The sequence below is a fragment of the Rutilus rutilus genome (assembly GCF_951802725.1).
Source record: "Rutilus rutilus genome assembly, chromosome: 7".
In the NCBI taxonomy this organism is placed as follows: domain Eukaryota; kingdom Metazoa; phylum Chordata; class Actinopteri; order Cypriniformes; family Leuciscidae; genus Rutilus; species Rutilus rutilus.
In genome coordinates, this window is record NC_140221.1 from 27,866,294 (window position 1) to 27,884,910 (window position 18,617).

The 18,617-nt window shown below is 38.8% G+C and overlaps 1 protein-coding gene across 5 annotated transcripts in view; it reads left to right on the forward strand.

Moving 5' to 3' along the window:
• The window catches only part of dab2ipb (DAB2 interacting protein b), a 163,274-nt gene that overhangs the window by 130,016 nt on the left and 14,641 nt on the right, over positions 1–18,617 (forward strand). For all 5 annotated transcript variants that reach the window (XM_084413787.1, XM_084413789.1, XM_084413788.1 and 2 more), the window contains 4 exons: positions 8,332–8,476; positions 11,752–11,896; positions 12,667–12,903; positions 13,145–13,346. In XM_084413787.1, coding sequence (XP_084269913.1) covers positions 8,332–8,476; positions 11,752–11,896; positions 12,667–12,903; positions 13,145–13,346 — 729 coding nt within the window. The remainder of the gene's footprint in view (positions 1–8,331; positions 8,477–11,751; positions 11,897–12,666; positions 12,904–13,144; positions 13,347–18,617) is intronic.

The following is an 18,617-nucleotide window of genomic DNA, read 5'->3' on the forward strand; positions in this document are numbered from 1 at the left end:
CTGAAGTCTGTATTTGTCTACTGCACACATACCATTCATAATTCTAAGAGGGTTGTAGGTATTTGAATATTGGCCTTTGCTAGAATTTTCAGCAGCCATGACGCCATTCTTCAGTGTCACATGATCCTTCAGAAATCATTCTAATAGGCTGGTTTGGTGCGCAATTTCTTTATATCTTTTTTTTTTTAAATAGAAATCTTTTGTAACATTATAAATGTCTTTACTTTCACTTTTGATTAATTTAATGTATCTTGCTGAATACTTTTTCTTAGATAAAGAATCCCAAAACTGACCCCAAACTTTTGAACAGTAGTATGATTCTTTATAAATCTTAACATTATTTTGTCGTTCAGAGTTAGAAACCATTGAATAGATTTGTTAAAAAAATATATTTTGTAATTTATCCATTAATATTTAGAATAATTTTGAGATTATGGATCATTTAAACATTCATTCATAAATCATAAAACATTATATGTTTATAATTGATCAACTTATATTTAAATTAAATATTTATGTGACCATGTATTTACTTTTTGTAACTATTACAAATCAATTTCTGACTTTTCCCTGACCCTTGTGTGTTTCCTTGTGCATTTAGCTTTTTCACTGATGCTCTTATTGAACTTCAGAGGTCACGGTCAATCAAAAGTAATCCAATTCCAGTTATCTTCTGTTATCTCTGCTGTAGTATCCCGCTGTTATTCCTTGCTGTTTGGGTTAACAAAGGGATACTACATTAAAGAGATTGCATGTAGTTTGTATTGGCTACATCTGTGAATCTTTGTATTTATGTGCATAGGATTTCTCATGCTGAGAGGTTTTTCGGAGGGATTATCTCCCTCTGGTTCTCACAGCCTTCCACAGGATCCAGAGAGCAAAATAGCAAATCTTCCCATTATACCATAAGGGAGGAATAATACGGCTGCTCTTATCTGTATTGGCTGCTTTTCTGTTGGTCTGGTCCTGATTGGCAGATCCAGGGTTGATGTAGATGGTATGTTTGCAGTGACTCACAGGATGATATAAACACAAAGGCAAAATGACCTTAGATGGAGGTGGATAAGCCTCTAGTTTATGTATGGCATTTAGTGAAGAACATGTTTAGACTGCACTAATGTCATTCACTGTTTGAGGGAGAACAGGACAGACAAACAGACTTTTTTTAGATATGAAGTTGAGTTTTTCTTTTCTGAATATTCTCATTATCATAACCTGTGTGTGGAGTTTAATTGGACAAACTAAGCATGAAACAAGATTTTCAGACAGTGAATCTACTACGATGTTTTTAATCAGGGTCCAGGCATGAGGGTCATTTCAATGGGCAGCTCTCGGGAATACTGATTTATTGCTGCCTTACAGTCCAGGGTTTTTAATCCAACATCTTGCAGTCACCCATCAAGTAGTTGAACTGGTGCCATTACCTTTAGCCGTGGAGAATCAGTGAAATGAAGTGTGAAACTGGTTTTTTACCAGGCTATTTTTTTGGAGGGAGTTCTGAAAGCATAAAAAATATGTTTGTTTTTTTTGTTTTGTATTCTTAATGGTAAGATCCCTTTGAGAACCCTGATAGCGAACATTCCAGGCTTCCCATAGACCTGGTCAACCAAAAAGTATCAGTGAAATAGTGGTATCTGGAAAAATCAAGGTACGATTTTGATCGTGGTAAAGTCGTTGTATTTTATATAGTGAATATTCATTTTATATGTTTCACGCTCTACTGGAGATATATCGGCTAGATAGGCTGTTGCTCCTGTTTAGTATAAAACTTGCTTCGCAATGATACAACAATGTCCCATTTGTGAGCAAATTGCTAATTTCAGTCAGTTATTTTTTTTGTGAGTTTTCAAACTTGTTCACAAATGGGGTCTGAATAATTAATGAATCATTCATTCTCAATCAAAAGCATTTTGTTAAGTCATTTTATCCAGTAATCACATATGACTTCTTGGAAATAACAGTCAGTTTAGAACTGTTCGTATCAGTGATGTCGTCCTTTGCTTATATTTTCATGTTGGCTGAAGTGCCGTGTAAGTTGTGAACCACCAAACTGTCATTAGAGATGGTCACTGGTCCACGAATGACTGACTGATCTGCATCATTATCCTGTGAGTGCTGACTCTTAAGATTGCCTGCTCTTTCCATGTCATTATTAAAAGTCATTAGTGTCTTTTACTGGTCAGTTGCACTTCACTTCTTTAACTACTGGGTAAGAAGTGTCTTCTGTCACTAAAGCAACTAGTTTTCAAAGAAGGTCATCATAAACGGTCAGTTGCGTCACTCATATCCTCTCCTGCCCTCGTCCGCTGTCCCCCTGGGTCCCGCGGGGGGAGATCAGGCCTGTTAGTCTGAAGCTGTTAATTACTGCTCCTTAATTACTCTGCTTCTCAAAGAAGCCCTGAGGGATATGGGCCGTAACACCAGTGGAATCATCCAGGCTGTCCAAGGTCATTTGTTTTGAGGAACGTATTTTAAATTGTACTTTTTTACTGTGTTTTTGATCAAATAAATGCAGTCTTGGTGAGCATAAGAAACTTTTGATCAAACTTTGACCGGTATATATTTTAGGAAAATGTTTTAGGAAAAATATGTAGGTACGTGTTACTTATATTGGTTTATATGCCAGTAAATGAAAATGGTTAAAAATAGTTTTTTCATTTAGTGAAAATGTATGTGGGGTCATCTGTCATCTTGATCATTTTTGACACAATTTTAATTATGTTTTAGCCTACATCTTGCATTAAACATATTGAATATAAATAGCTGTTTGGTCACAATGATAGTTGAAAATAAAACGCTTTGAATATCTCCAAAATGCTTAAAGATATTTTAGCTATATCGCCCAACCTCAGTTTTGACTTAAATGAGCGTTTCATTCGAGCAATGAAGACTCGGTTTAGTGCTTCAGTTTCCTAACATCATGTCTCTCTGCCTTAAGTGTGTATTCTCAATCTGCTTAAATCACTCAATAGTCATGTTATGAGTGTTTAAAGCAAATGTAGAGAATGTTTTTTGGGAGTTATTAGTTCTACTTCAGCGGGCTTGTTTTCTGTCTCTGACTGACACATAAGTTGACAGACCAAAATAAAATAGGACTAAATAAGGTTCAAGTGAAGATGAAGCAGACTCGTCTGTGGATAGTAGCGCTTGTCTGTTTATGTTCCTTTGAAAAGTCTGGACACAGAGTTGAGCTACCAAACAGAGCCTGCTGTGACAGATTCACTAGGAATGATTTAATGAAGGAATCTCACTCTAATAATACACACAGTTTATTTAGGTAATGTAGCAGTGGTCACATTCTATCAGTAAGCAGATATGGTAGCTGTATTCCCCTGGCTGGTCCTGAGACCAATGTGCTTGTGATGATGTGAAATATGGAGAAGAGATATCCCACAGAGACATCAAGCCCAAAATGACACAATAACACTCACTTATCACTTGCTTGAGTTTCGTGTGGGTGTGATTTTTATGGTACATCACTTTTTTCTCCACCCATAAAGTTTAAATTAAGGGTAATTAAGGGTTCCTACAATCATAGGAAAACCTGGGGGAAAAGTTTAAAAAATTCTGAAATTTCTTCTAGCTGTGCTTTTCTCTAAAATATTTCATCTGCTAGATATTTCTCTTTAACAAATTCACTTTTTTTGCCATATTAAAATGTCAGGATGTTTTTTTTTTTCTTACTGGAGAAATTTAGGTTCTTAAAATTTAATAGTATACATGTAATTTGCATTTAAAGGAATAGGTCACTCAATTTTAATATATTTTAAAATGTTTTTTTTTTTTTCTGTGATGGCAAAACTGAATTTTCAGCAGCCATTGCTCCAATCTTCATTGTCACATGATCCTTCAGAAATTTGCTCATTTGTTGCTCAAGAAAAAAATATTTGTATTAATGTTGAGAACAGTTGTGCTGCTTAATAAGCTGCAGGAACTGAGATTAAAAAAATAATTTGAGCTATGTTCTTCGTTGCATTTTGACGTATATACTATACTATTATTGTGGCAAAGCAACAGCTCAGCCAGCATCTTCCGTCATAGACATGAGATGAGAGTCATTATCTGCATTTTCCTTCAGCGCGCATATCTTTCCATCTTTCCTCTCCTCATCCGTCACCCTTTCTTTTTTCTTGTTTTCTCCCCATTCTGCCTCTCTCTCTCTCGCTCTGCCCATCACCTCTCTATCTCCTTATCTTGTCTCAGACTCATGCTCTGCCATTCTCTCTCTCTCTATCTCGCTTGGCTGCACTTTAAGGCAGGCTGGCTCTGAAAGGATGTCATTTCTGGTCTGAAGCAGCACATTGCCCTGACAGCTATTACAGAAGTCGTGCTTCGCTGTAGATGTGACATCCACTTCAGCCTGCTCTCAATGCACACACACTTTTCATGCATCTCAAGAGTTTGAGGTTAGACAAGGTATTAATCTGTTTTGTGATATGATGCAATCGTGATGTCATGTCTGCACCCTGTTGTAACACACGTGATTATGGCTGACAAGAGATGATCACATGGACTGCAATACGTGAGACCCAATATGCAGAAATGCACAATACAAAACATAGGCCTAGGCCTTTAGCAATCATTACATAATCATCTGATTATCTCTGAAGTGATCCATGACGCACTCTTGTGTTGTGTTTACAGACCCCATGAAATCTATATCAAAGTGTTGTCTTTTAATCCATACTGTATGTGTTAGATATGAGGCCATATTTATGCTACTGTATTCTTCAAGGGTTAGTTCACCCAAAAATTAAAAAATAATGTCATCAGTTACTCACCATCATGCCATTCCAAACCTAAGACTTACTTTTATCTTCGAAACACAAATTAAGACATGTTAAATGAAATCTGTAAGATTTATGTTCCTCCATTGACAGTCCACTCCACGCAACTACCACTTTGTCACTTCAAAGAGTTCATAAAGAGATTGTAAAACTAATTTGTGTCAGAATAAATTATGAGGCAGAACGTCATGATTGTGACAGCCCTAATAAAACATATGCTACGCACAACATACAATTAAGACATAATTGAGTTAAATTGATTTCTTTTGATTTAATTTAAGTAAACTGATGTGATAAAACCCCAGATCAGCTTTTTCAGTGTCTAGATGGGGTGTGTTGATGAGATGCAGACTGTTTAGCAAGCATAAGAAGGTAAATGTTGAGGACATATTGTTGTAACATATTGTTGACCCACTTTAGTCATACAGCACAACAATCAGTCTTATCTCAGAAAGCACACTGGATAAAGCTGCCCCGCAGCCTAGCATTTCATTAGCAGAGCATTTCTACATTTCACTGAGGGTCGTGAGCGCGCACAGCTACGCAGAACAGAATCATACGCATATTTGCACACATGCAATAGAGAAAACTCAAGGTTATAGAGTGTGGGTAGATTGAGAGCTGAATTCATCGCTTCTGTGATATTTGACTTCTCTCACACACACACTCACACATACATTTCAGCATACGCTTTCTCTCGAGCCTCCTTTCGTCTGTCTGCTAAATACCATCTGACCTTCTCTGACCTCTTTTTTTTTTTTTTTTTTTTTTTGCTGGAGAGGGGGCGAGATAACAACTAGTGTTTCAGTTTACAGCTTAGCTTTAGATCAAAAGAGAAATGTGCTGAGAATGACACGCAAGTAATGATGAAATTGGAGGAAAGGTATTCACCTTTGGTCATGGAACATCTATGGAAGATCATTGATCAAAATATGTAGGAATTCTTTAGGTCTTTTGCAACACTCTCTCTCTCTCTCTCTCTCTCTCTCTCTCTCTCTCTCCCCCCATTGCTAATATTGTCTCTCTCTCGTCCAGAATATCTTTACACAACTGAATGAGTCATCATCTTATGTCTTTAGATTAATGAGGCTGTGTGTGTATTTGTGTGTTGTAGTCTCAGTGACCTTTAGTTTTATTTAAAGGCCTTTGATAGCGAGTCACATTCAGCTGTCCTGGCTAACACAAACACACACGGACGTTCATAGATGTCATGCACAAAGAATGGACTTCAATAGGACTCTTGCTTTGTTTTGTGCTCGCACACATTTTTTGTGTGAATTTTTACTCCTGAGGTGGGGTAGTTATGATACCAACGGTTCAGTAGTTTATGCTAAAATGGAAAAGCTATTGAACACATTCTTTTAGGTCAATATTAATACTCGATGCTCAGTACTATGGTACTGTTGAAAGACTACATTTATTTATTTATTTATCACCTCATTTTTTACTAAGAGCTAATGATATTTTCTACCCTTGAACATGAACCTTGAACCTTGAACACAAACCCTTCGGAATTTTCATTATTTAATATGTTCATTAAGCCGCTCTTCAACTGGGGACCACTGACCGCCTCCCACAGTGTAGGTGATTTCAGGTTTTACAACCCATGTGGGGACATTTGGTCAAGACAATGTAGGCAAAATCTCTCTCTCTCTCTCTCAGGTAGAGCTCACAAACTGCTGTCTCGGTCAGATGGTTCCTTCTTTATGAGTTTTTGCTTCCAGGGAATGCAGAGAGACCTGAGGGATTTTATCTCTTCGTTTTAATCCCTCCATCCTCTCTTTATAATTTTTTTTTTCCTTTGTGCAACATATATTTCAGTTTTCTTCTGTTCCCCTGTGCAATGGCTTTGCTTTCCTGTGCAGCACCTATTTTTACGCACCTGTTTTATTGTTTGTTTTTCTGCTTTCCTTTCCATTTTAGATTTGAATTTATGTTTCACTGTGCTTAATGTCTTCTCCTCACTTTCTCTTGTCTCTAACGTTTCCTGTGTTTCTCTCTCGTCTCGTTCTGATTAAGGGTGAGCTATAGTCTAGCTTATTAACTCTGACAGTAATGGACAATTTTCTTGGCCTTTTCTACAAAGTGCCCACTACTTTGTGTGCGTGTGTGCGGAGAGTCTCAAGGCTCATGAGATCTCCATCTGTGTGGCTCTAGTCTTAATGGTGCTGAGGATATTCTTCCGGCTCTGCTGATCATACCTTTTATAACTTAACAATTATTATACATTTAAGAATTAAAATGTGAGACAAGCTTGAATACTGAGGATTGTTTGTATGCAGCGTCCGAAATGTGCTTTTCTGGCAAAACCTGCCATTGCTTCAAATTTGCCAAGAATAAATATTTCTTTATCCGCCATGAAACAGCATTGTGCATTATTTTCTTTTAAAAAATTACAATGGGATTATTTAGCTGTCAATCACAGCATCCTTTGTTTCTTTGTGAAATGGCACCTCACATTTTTGTTTCAATGGCTCAATGCGAGGTGTATAATACGTGCTTCTGGGGGGAAAAAAACTTTTCTTAGATAAGCTTATAATTGTAAGATAAGGTCAAAGTTGTTAGAAGATGTGGACCAGGCATAGGTTGGAATCTGACACGTGATGGGAGAGCCACCACTTTACAGTCAGGATTTCTACGATCATGGAAAACCTGGAAATAGTCCGGTCCAGTTACCATGGTGACTGTTCCCTGCATCAGCGCTCATGAAGGATATTTAAGCTCTGAGGTCACCGTACATCCACACTACCCACACTCCCTTTCTCCTGTATCCCAAACAAATGCTTTTGTTTTGACTTGCATAATACCTTAAAATCTAGTCTTTGCATTTTTTGGATTCCTCTGATATGAAACGTTCTCTCAGTAATTATATGGAAAAATAATACTTAGTGCTGAAATTCTAAACATTGGTGGCCAAATATTTGTCCACATTTACCGTGAATGTAGCTGTGCTACTCAAACTGAGCTTTAGACTTGACAAACTGTTCTGGTATCCTAAAAAAAACCTATATACTATATATATTTCAAGGGTTTATGTAATTAATTTATTCAATAATCTTTTTTTTTTTTTTTAAGTCTCTTAAGCTCACCTGAATTTGTTTGATCAAAAATACACTAAAAAACACTAATATTGTAAAATATTATTACAATTTAAAATGACTGCTTTCTATTTTAATATTTTTAACACGTAATTTATTCCTGTGGTGGCAAAGCTGATTTTCAGCATCATTACTCCAATCTTCAGTGTCACATGATTTTTACAGGGTCTCATTTATGTGCCAGGCTGTCTTTAATCCCTGCACAGACCTCTGTTCATGTCATCATTTCAACCACATAACTGAACGAATCCTTGGTTGAGACACGAAGAGATAATGAAAGTAAGGCCTAAGGTCAAATCTATTTTATTTTCTCCCAAATGACATTTCATTTAGTGAGAAAGAGAAGAGAGTTTTGTTACATGAATTATGGGGAGCCCTGTGTTCTATAATGAGTACATTTTCTCACAGATCAACATGTTTTTTTGTGATTGTGTGTTTTTGTATAGGACTTCCTGACGGATCTGATGATGTCGGAAGTGGATCGATGTGGGGAGAATGAGCACCTGATCTTCAGAGAAAACACTCTGGGCACTAAAGCCATCGAGGAGTACCTCAAACTGGTCGGACAGAAATATCTGCAAGACGCGCTGGGTAAGAGCTTGTGTCAAGTCAAGTCAAGTCACCTTTATTTATATAGTGCTTTTTACAGTACAGATTGTATCAAAGCAGCTTCACAGTGATAACATGAAGATAATATAACAAAGTTTGTTTCTAGAAGAAAATTGCGTCATCGTCCACCTTAAGAAAGGCAGATCAATAATATCGTTGAATATTAAATGTCCCCAACTAAGCAAGCCAAAAGCCAAGGCAACAGTGGCAAGGAACCAAAACTCCATCAGGAGACAGAATGGAGAGAAAAAAAACCTTGAGAGAAACAGGCTCAGTCGGGGCCAGTTCTCCGACATTAGTGAACAGTCTATGATTATGATTCAGGCAGCATTACAGGTCAGAAGTCAGATTGGATCAGAACATTCAGAATATTTATCCAGTTCCATCTGGTTGGAAGTCGGAGTCATCACGCCGGTATGGAGACGAGTTTGTTGAGGATCAGTGCCTATGGCTGTCGTGTCGATGAGGCCTTCACAGGGCTGATGAGGTTGGCACCTCAGGGATGCGTCGTGGATGGGTCCAGGCGCAGGTCCACCATCGGATCCGGCTCATTTCAGTAAACCTCGGAATAAACAGAAAGACTAACATTAGCGTAGATGCCATTCTTCTTATGATGTAACGAGTACATCAGGTGTTATAGGAAGTGTCCCCGGTTCCGTTTGACCTAATCTATGCAGCCTAATAATCATTTAACGGATTTGAATAATAGAAATGTATAATGTTCTATAGGAATGCCAGGTAAAAGAGATGCGTTTTTAGTTTAGATTTAAAAAGACAGAGTGTGTCTGCTTCCTGGACAATGTTAGGAAGACTGTTCCAAAGTTTAGGTGCTAAATAGGAGAAGGATCTACCGCCTGCAGTTGATTTTGATATTCTAGGTATTATCAACTGGCTAGAATTTTGAGATTTTTGTGTGTATGTACCATTTGTTATTACCACCTCCAGGTAACAAAGTGACAGGACCACCAAAATAAATACATTATATAATATAATTATATAATACTAGGGGAAATTTTATCAGTGCAAACTGTCTGTCCAGCACAAACACTATAAACAGAGAGACATTTCCAAAGTGTACTTTGTGGTTCCCCGTATTCCTTTTCGATAAGATTAAATAGCCGTGAAAACACGAACAAACATGCACACACATATCCAACCTCCTTTGCTGTTGGCTCACTTTGTGTACGATAAAGCCTGTGTTTATTAATACCTCCTTATTTTAGGAATAAAATGTTGAAATGTCTGGACTAGCAATTTATCTGCAAAACAAAAATACACTCTGCAAATTTCACACATGTATAAATATCGACTTTGGGGGATCTAATAAGCGTACGTGTGAATGTGAGTGAATACACCAAAGAGAGTGAATCTCTCTTTAGATTTGCATAAGAAGCCATTTGTGGTGCTGAATAATGTATAGTTGTTTTTCTTAGATAATGTGACTTGTGAAGTGCTGCTGAATTATTAAATGGTTCACTCCTAAAGACTGACTAAGTCCCTCAGACATCAGAGCCAGAGAAGGACAGCAAAGAGAGCAGATTACACCACATGGTTACATAAATAGCATATTATGCGCAAGGGATGGACCTTTTGGTCATTTCATCTCTAGTTCTCGAGAGATAGAGCAATCAATTACCTCAGCACATTGCTGTTTTTTCAGTGTCTTGTTGTTCAATTGTTCAAATTTAAAAACTGATCTCATTTTCAAATTGAGTGACAAGATGACACCGAAAACACCAATCACAAAGTAAAAACTAAGGTCCATTATGTTTAGTTCTTGTGAAAATGAGTAATGCTGTAAAAATAAGTCGTTACGTGTTTTCTTGTTTGATCATTGTCACTTCCAAACACATGATTACTTTGGTGAACTAAATAATTTATTAATTAAATACATTACTGCAAAAATAGACTGATAGCTATAACACATTCACACAAGCACACACACATCCACATATGTACACAAACCTTCTGAGCTAGACGGTAATCCAACTTCCTTAAGGGATTTGTGGTATTACATTTCTGTCATTTAGACTCTTTATTGGCAATTACTAAAAAGCCATTTATATAAGCTCAGATTGCATAAGATGTTCATATTGTATTACATAAATGGTAAATTTCAAGACGTGCTTTATTTTTGCTTTACCATTGAAGGACTCTTGTTTGTCAGCAGATATTGATGATGGGATTTTATCAGACTGGATATTTGATTAGACTGGACATTTGAGCGATTAGTGTCATATTTGTGGCCTTGAATGAGTTATCTGGGTTTTGCTCTGACCTTTCTAGTCAATATGGGGTTTACCGACCAGAACTATGTGACTGTTTTGTACTGCTTTGTAGAGAGATTATAGGCTGTGACAATACTGGGAAGTCAGCTGTATCAACCTGCTGGAACCACTGCTGTATGTCCATCGCCAACAATAATACTCAACTTCTCATCTGTGTTCCCATTGTTATACACTACTTTTCAGAAGTTTGGGGTCAGTAATTGTTTTATTTTATGAACAAAATTAATACTTTTATTCAGCAAGGATCCATTAAATTGAGCAAAAGTGACAGTCAAGACATTCTAAAATGTCGCAAAATATTTTGGGTTTCAAATAAATGCTAAACAGATTAAATATATATATGTGGTCATTATATATGGTAATATCACTGCGAATCTGGTTAGTTTCTAAAGGGAAGATGAAGAATGAGGAGTCCTCTTCCATTCTGGATCAGTTGGACATCCACATGGTTTATGCTACACTAGATTTTTCCCTGATGCTTTCATGCGCAACGGAACAGAGAGGGAAAAATCGACCAGTACCTGCTCTGAGTCTCTGTGGAGTGGGATCTGGCTGTGTTGTTTGTTTGGGATCGACAAAAAGGTTGTTGTATATTCCCAGGATGGGTTTTCTCATTGGTTCTGAGTCAGATAACTTGAGAACTTTAACTAGTTACTTCATGGCGGAAAGGGGTTAGAATAGCGATAAGCTCAGGTGTGGTGATGTTCATTCCTGCTAAGAATTGTGAGAGTGTTTGTTTGTTCGTATGAAAGATGATGGGGGTTTGTACAGCAGGTTCCCTTGCTGACATATAGGATAGCAAGCATTATTTTGCCAAATACAGAATCATGTCAAAATGAATCAATATATGACAGCATTCTTTATTGATTTCCTGAAAAATACAATTTCTGTTCAAACAACTAGACGTTACACAGGATTTATTTAAAAACGCCTTTGTCTTAAATGTATTTTCTCTTTCATCCACTGTAGGGGAGTTTATAAAGGCTCTGTATGAGTCTGATGAGAACTGTGAGGTGGACCCATCCAAATGTTCATCTAGTGATCTACCCGAACATCAGAGCAACCTCAGGATGTGCTGTGAGCTGGCCTTCTGCAAGATCATTGAGTCTTACCGGTAACTACAATATGCCCTTCACAGCTGGCTGTTGATCTGAACCAGTGATGGATTTTATTGCTCAGATGTTGCTTTTTCTCTGTTATGTTTCTGTTAAAGGAGCTGTATGTAAGAAATGCATTTCAATTAATCATAAAATGGCCCTGATATGTCACTAGACATTAAGAAATCATGTTCATTTCAAATATACCGCTCTACAGTAATTTGAAAGTGATTGCAGTACCAGTTTTGGCCACAATCTTACATACGGCTCCTTTAAGTATCAACTTGGTCTCAGGTGTTTATTTTAAAGTTAAAAAAAAAGAAACTAAAGAGACAATATATGACAGGAGTATAGAGTTATAAAATGAAGTATGATAATTAAGCATAATTATTATTATTAAAGTACCAATAAAATAAAATCCGGTTATACACAGATAACCTCTGATTATGGTGATTAAAGTGATTGGTTTGTAAGTATGTAGTATAATACAATTATTTTGCTTTATACAAATAACAGAAGTGATACTCAATACAACACTTTTAGTGTTTTCATAACTGAAGTAAAGGTTCAGTCACTGAGATCTAATACTCTGTATTTCAACATATAAAGAATAATAGTTTAATAATAAAAAAAGTTTTTAATAGAAAGCTTTTCCCTCAGAAGTTGTTTGCAAAAGGATAATAAATAGTTTTTGAAACTACTTGCAAGTAAGAATAACTGTTTATAGTTGTGTCAGGTTAATTTGTTTCCATCTAAATTCCATGTTCAACTCTCCATTCCTCAACAGTGTGTTTCCAAGGGAACTTAAAGAAGTGTTTGCATCATGGAGACAGGAATGTGGTAACAGGGGGCGACCAGATATCAGCGAGCGTCTTATCAGCGCGTCATTGTTTTTGCGTTTTCTCTGTCCGGCCATCATGTCGCCTTCTCTCTTCAACTTGACGCAGGAGTACCCAGACGACCGCACTGCACGCACACTCACTCTTATCGCCAAGGTTACACAGAACCTTGCAAACTTCACCAAGTAAGGATTTTGTTTACTCCATTGTGAGTGTGTGTGATTGGGTAGGGAGAGGGTGTTTTTTAGGTTTCATGATGGAGCTGAGGAATGAGTTCACTTTGATAGCTTTTCATGTTGTTCTGAGCAAAATACTATTCATGAATGAAATTCAGTTAATAGATATAATTATGATTATAGGGTCAATAGCATTGAGTTAATAAATGCATCAATACTGTAAGTCATTCTTGTTCTCACTTTCTGTCAGGTTTGGTAATAAGGAGGAGTACATGTCCTTCATGAATCAGTTCTTAGAGCAGGAGTGGACCAACATGCAGCGCTTTCTGCTGGAGATCTCTAACCCAGAGACCATCTCAAATACGGCAGGCTTCGAGGGGTATATTGACCTGGGCCGTGAGCTCTCCACCCTGCACTCGCTGCTAGCTGAGGTGGTGTCCCAAATGGATCAGGTTAGTCTCTTCACCCATCAGTCAGCTCCATTTGATTGTTTTTGTAGTGTTAAGATTTTCAGCAGGAGTGTGTTGTGCTCCTTCACTTCAGACCTTCAAAAACACTGAAACACTTTTTTTAATCAGTCTTGTTTCACAGTAAAAATGTTAAAGAAAACAACAAAACAAAATGTATTATACATTTATGACATGGGCAAAAACATATATCTCATGCCATTTTTCTAAAGTAAATTTATGTTTATATATAATATATACTCAGCAAAAAAAAGAAACGTCCTCCCACTTTTTAGCTGCTTTATTCCCAGCAAATGTATTATTATGTGTAAATATTTTTATGTACATAAACAAATTTGACAACTGACACATAAACTGAACAAGTAAACAAACTGAACATTTGACAAACAAAAAATAATGAGTCCATTAACAAAAGTATCAGTCAGTATGTGGTGTGGCACCAGCTGCTTTAAGGTCTACAGTTCATCTCATCTTCATGGACTGCAGCAGATTTGTCAGTTCTTGCTATGAGATGTTACTCCTCTCTTCCACCAATGGCAATTGCAAGTTCTCGAACATGTCTAGTGAGGACATATGGTTACATGTGGTTTGGCACTGCAAGGACAAGGACGATCAGCTGTCCTTCCTGTCCCATTTTAGCACTGTCTAAGGCGTCTTACATTACAAACATTGCAGTTTATTGCTCTGTTCACATCTGCAGTCCTCATGTATCCTGCAGCAGGTCTATGGCTTGTTCACAGAGGTGATCAGGGACCCTGGACATCTTTCTCCTGGTGTTTTTCAGAGTCAGTAGAAAGCTGTCTTTAGTTATTGGAACTGTGGCCTTAATTTTCTGCCGCCTGTAAACGGTTAGTGTCTCAAGAACTGTCCCACAGGTGCATTGAAAATCATTGAGAAAGCATGAAAAACATTGTTTAATCCCTTTCCAATAAAGATCTGTAAAGCTTACTTAGATGTTTTATAAAATTATCTTTAAAAATACTATATCCTGAAAAGGGGACATTCCTCTTTTTTTTATATATATATATATATATATATATATATAATAAGAATACATTATATCAATTGTTTCAATGTATTTTTCGACTGGGAAACAGGTTAAAATACTGATTAAGACATTATTTTTTCAGTATGTCTTCATTGCAGCGTGTGCAGTTGAGTGGTAGGTGAACTCAGGATAGGGTTGTGACGAAACATTTAATACTTTGATGCCACAGAAGGTTCTCAAGTTTTGCTCCAGTTTCGGTGTTCTTTGAGTAGGTGGACTGATGTGAGCAATTGCCTTCAGGCTGTACCAGTCAGGCTTTAAAATCCCTCATTTTGTTGCTTTTAATGTTCAGACCTCATAAGATGTGTTCACCATGTGTTCATTTCTTTATATCTTAATTTATACATATTTTTTTAAAGAAATGATCTTCTAATTCTCCTCCTCCTCAAATGCTAAATATAAACTAGTTGTTGTATTTGCCCAGATTTTCCACACTTAGAGAAAACTTCCAGTCTTGCAAAATGTGTTTGAGCAAAGACACATCTATATGCAGCTCACCTGTGCCTGTATGCCAGTGCAGCACTGACACTGCCTACAACTATGCAAACATTACAAATTAAATTTGTAAATGTTGGATATTCTCATTGCAGCACTTTGTGTTGAATAATGCAGATCACGTTAAATGGACATGCTCTGAAAGCTCATGACCTCTCAGTTTTTGAGTTTTACATGGGAAGCCCATTAGTCCTTAAGGCTGCCACAGACTCATAGCGGCTACACTGCGGTCAGAGACAGTCGCCTGCTGTTCCATGTACATGAGAACTGTTATCTGATATGTCACTATTATTTTAAGCCATACATCCACGAACATGCTTTGATTATGAAACATAATTATTTTAATGCCAGAGGGATTCAGCCAACCAGAATGTCACAGAATCAGCTAATTTTCAAAAATGTAAATCAGTCAGATTTGTATCTAAGTCTAGCCTGTTCCATTAGTAAATGCTTTCGGAAAAGATCAGAAAGTAAAATGTTTGCAAGCAAAAAAGAGTGTCTCCTCTCATAAGTGTTTCTTCATTTTCGATAAATGAAGCGTTCACTGCGTTCATGAAGAGGTTCACTTCCACCTATTTTAATTGGGGCTCTATAAAGTTGGTATATCATAATAACACATACATTTACAGAATACAATATAAATATAGATAAAAAGTTTTTTAAAAAAAGTAAATATTTTTTTATAAAGTTTGGGTTCGCTAAGATTTTTAAATGTTTTTGCAAGAAGTTTCTTATTCTCTTTTTATCAAAAATGCAATAAAAACAGTAAAAGCACTAAACTACTGCTTCAAAAGTTTACGGTCAGTAAGATTTTTTTTTTTTTAATCAATGCATTTATTCAGAAAAGATGCATTAAATATTATAAACATCACAGTAAAGACGTTTACATTGTTACATAAAATCTATTTCAAATAATGGTGCTTTCTATTTATCAAAGTATCCTGAATTTTTTTTTATCATGGTTTCCACAAGAATATTGCACAACTGTTCCCTTTCGAAAGGGAACTCGCACTGCGTCGATGACGCATTGGGGAACGCCTTGGGCATGACAGGTGTCTGAAATCACTATCAAATCACTGCAATCATATTGACCGGCGACAGCCCATGAATCGTTAACGTGAATCATTAGCATGCGACCTGGATGTATATAAGGGCGCCTTGCAAACATGACAATCACCTTTTCGTCTGAAGGGACTGTTTGGTAGGCAGGACCCGAGGCATGGCAAAAAGACGCAGTGTCTTGTTCCCTGTTCTCAGGGAACAGCGGTTACAGTTGTAACCTGAGACGTTCCCTTTCTAAAGGGAACTCGCACTGCGTTGATGACGCATTGGAAAATTATATACCCACGCCGCCATGCTAAGGGGAGTGCATGCCCACTGGCAGTGACAACTGAAATGCCAGAACCTCTCACCCTCAGGTCACACTGGGCTGTCAGTGACAGCATTCCCTACGGTCATAGCCCAAGTTATTCGCTTCGCAGGAAAACCTACATAAACTTTGTTTAATAAAAGGCCTACCTGGGCCTGCTCAAGGGCCTAGGACCACAGCTTCAAATTAGAAGGGGGCCCTTCTAGGGAATGTGGCTAGGGAACCGAAGGAGCCCCAGCCAGTCACTATTAAGGGGAACATATTCAACCGAAATGCCAGTCTAGCCTACTTCCTGTCTGTCTGAAGACAGAGCCTCTGGACACTGGAGCCCAGAGGGACTGCGAAGCTGACAGTAAACCACTCGGCCCGGATCTCAGAGACGAGGTATTCTGGAGAGCATGACTCAGCATAGCGCTTACAACCCTTGCTAGCGAGGGGAGTTTCTCTACACGATCTATGGATCTACCCAGCGCTTATGTTTCAAAGCACTGAGGAGGCCTGAGAAGGCCTACGGGCTGATCTAACTGGGAGGCCTCACGAGAGGTCTACGACCATCTGACCAGACTCAGGAGGCCGAGTACTCATAGTGACCCTCAGTGAGGGGAGCACATGGCCTGCCTGGTAGGCAAACCAGGCTATAGGCTAGATAAAAAAGAGGTTCTGGGAGGCATCCAGTAGCAGAAAGTGAACACTTTAGTCGTGCTAGGGCGCAAGCTCGCCTTCAGAAGCTTCCTGTTAAGGCCAGCTAAACTGATAGCAAGCGGCCACTAGCTGCCAGAACCCAGTGTCGCTGGGAAACCACTTACAGGAAGGCCTGGTGAGGCCTACTCCCTGATAACCAGTAGGCTGGCTACCTAGTGCCCATACTTGGGAACTCGCCTTCAGGGAGGCCTGGTGAGGCCTACTACCTGATAGCCAGTCAGGCTAGCTGTCCAGTTGCCCATATGTTGGAACTCGCCTTCAGGGAGTCCTGAAGAGGCCTACTACCTGATAGTAAGATAGAAAACTGGTTGCTGTGAACCCCGATTCCGGGTGTCAGTCCCAGGAGGCCTCTTGAGGCTGGCTACCTGGTCGTAGCTATAATGTATGTCCCACAACGTTGGGACTCTCATCCGAGGAGTCCTGTTAAGGAGGCCTTATTGAATGCCTAACCCTAGGTATTTATCAATCATGCCTCTGCACCAACCTGCATTACTCTTCTCACCCCCAAATGCAGAGAAGGGGGTGGGCCTTGGCCGAACGACTCCCACCATGGGAGGAGGCTGTCATATAGGGATGCTAAAAGCCTACATTCACATAGTGAAGGGCCAGAGGTAGAAATACTTTAGCAGAACGCCTCCACTATCCGTAGTATAGCCTAGGCCAGCTACCGAGGCGGCCTTGGTGAGGTCCAGCCTATAGGCATAGATCTACCTGAGTGCTCGGAGGAGCAACAGCCTCAAGAAAAAATAATTTTCATATGAGAGGCTGCAGAAACGCTCAGCCTGTATGAAGAACCAAACAGAGCTCAAGGGAGCGATGTACTCAGGACAAAAAATGTCAGACGGCCCCATGGGCCGGACATAAGATCTATCTGAAGCTCCAGCGTAAGACTCTAGAAAAAGCGGCATTTCCAATCTTTTTTAGAATGACGTTCCACCACTTAGTACTCCGCTAATTCCAGTAGGAATAAGCGGTGGTCTCAAATGCTCTCACAATGAGAGGAAGCCTAAGCTGTTAACATAGTTTACACCTAGAATGAGCGGTGGCACACCCCGTGAATTCACAAAAGGGGAAGCCATCACAAACTCACACATGAGACCCACATAACTGGTGCTTCTCTCTATCATTCTAGCCACCTAACAGGGAACTTCAGAGCCCTGATAATACCATCCTTACCTTATGACAGTGACATGACCCCATAACTCTACACAGGGAACGAGGGTCTGTAGAGAAATACATTTTAGTGTTAGTTGCACACAAAAGTGAAAATTAAGACCCACTCAGCTCATCTGAGGCATGCGAAGTGAAAACTCACCACACAGTTCTTTTATGAACATGGGGTCTACCACCATCACATGCCTGAAAGAGGCACTCTCACTAACCAAGCCAAGGTGGCCCATCAGAACATTGTATCCACTCATCATGGGCCCAGCCTCAGGCCTGATGTAAGAAGCGCCTGGGGAGTCGTGGAAGAAAGGAGAGGGCTAAGATATATTAAGTCCTCAAGGGAGGTGATCCATCACCAACGCTGTTTGCGTTTGTGCTGCATCACCTCCCTCAGATCCCTCTTCTTGCGGGATTCCTGCCTCTTCTGTGAACTACTCCTCCTCGGAGGGAGGTGCACGAGAGGCGACACTGGCTG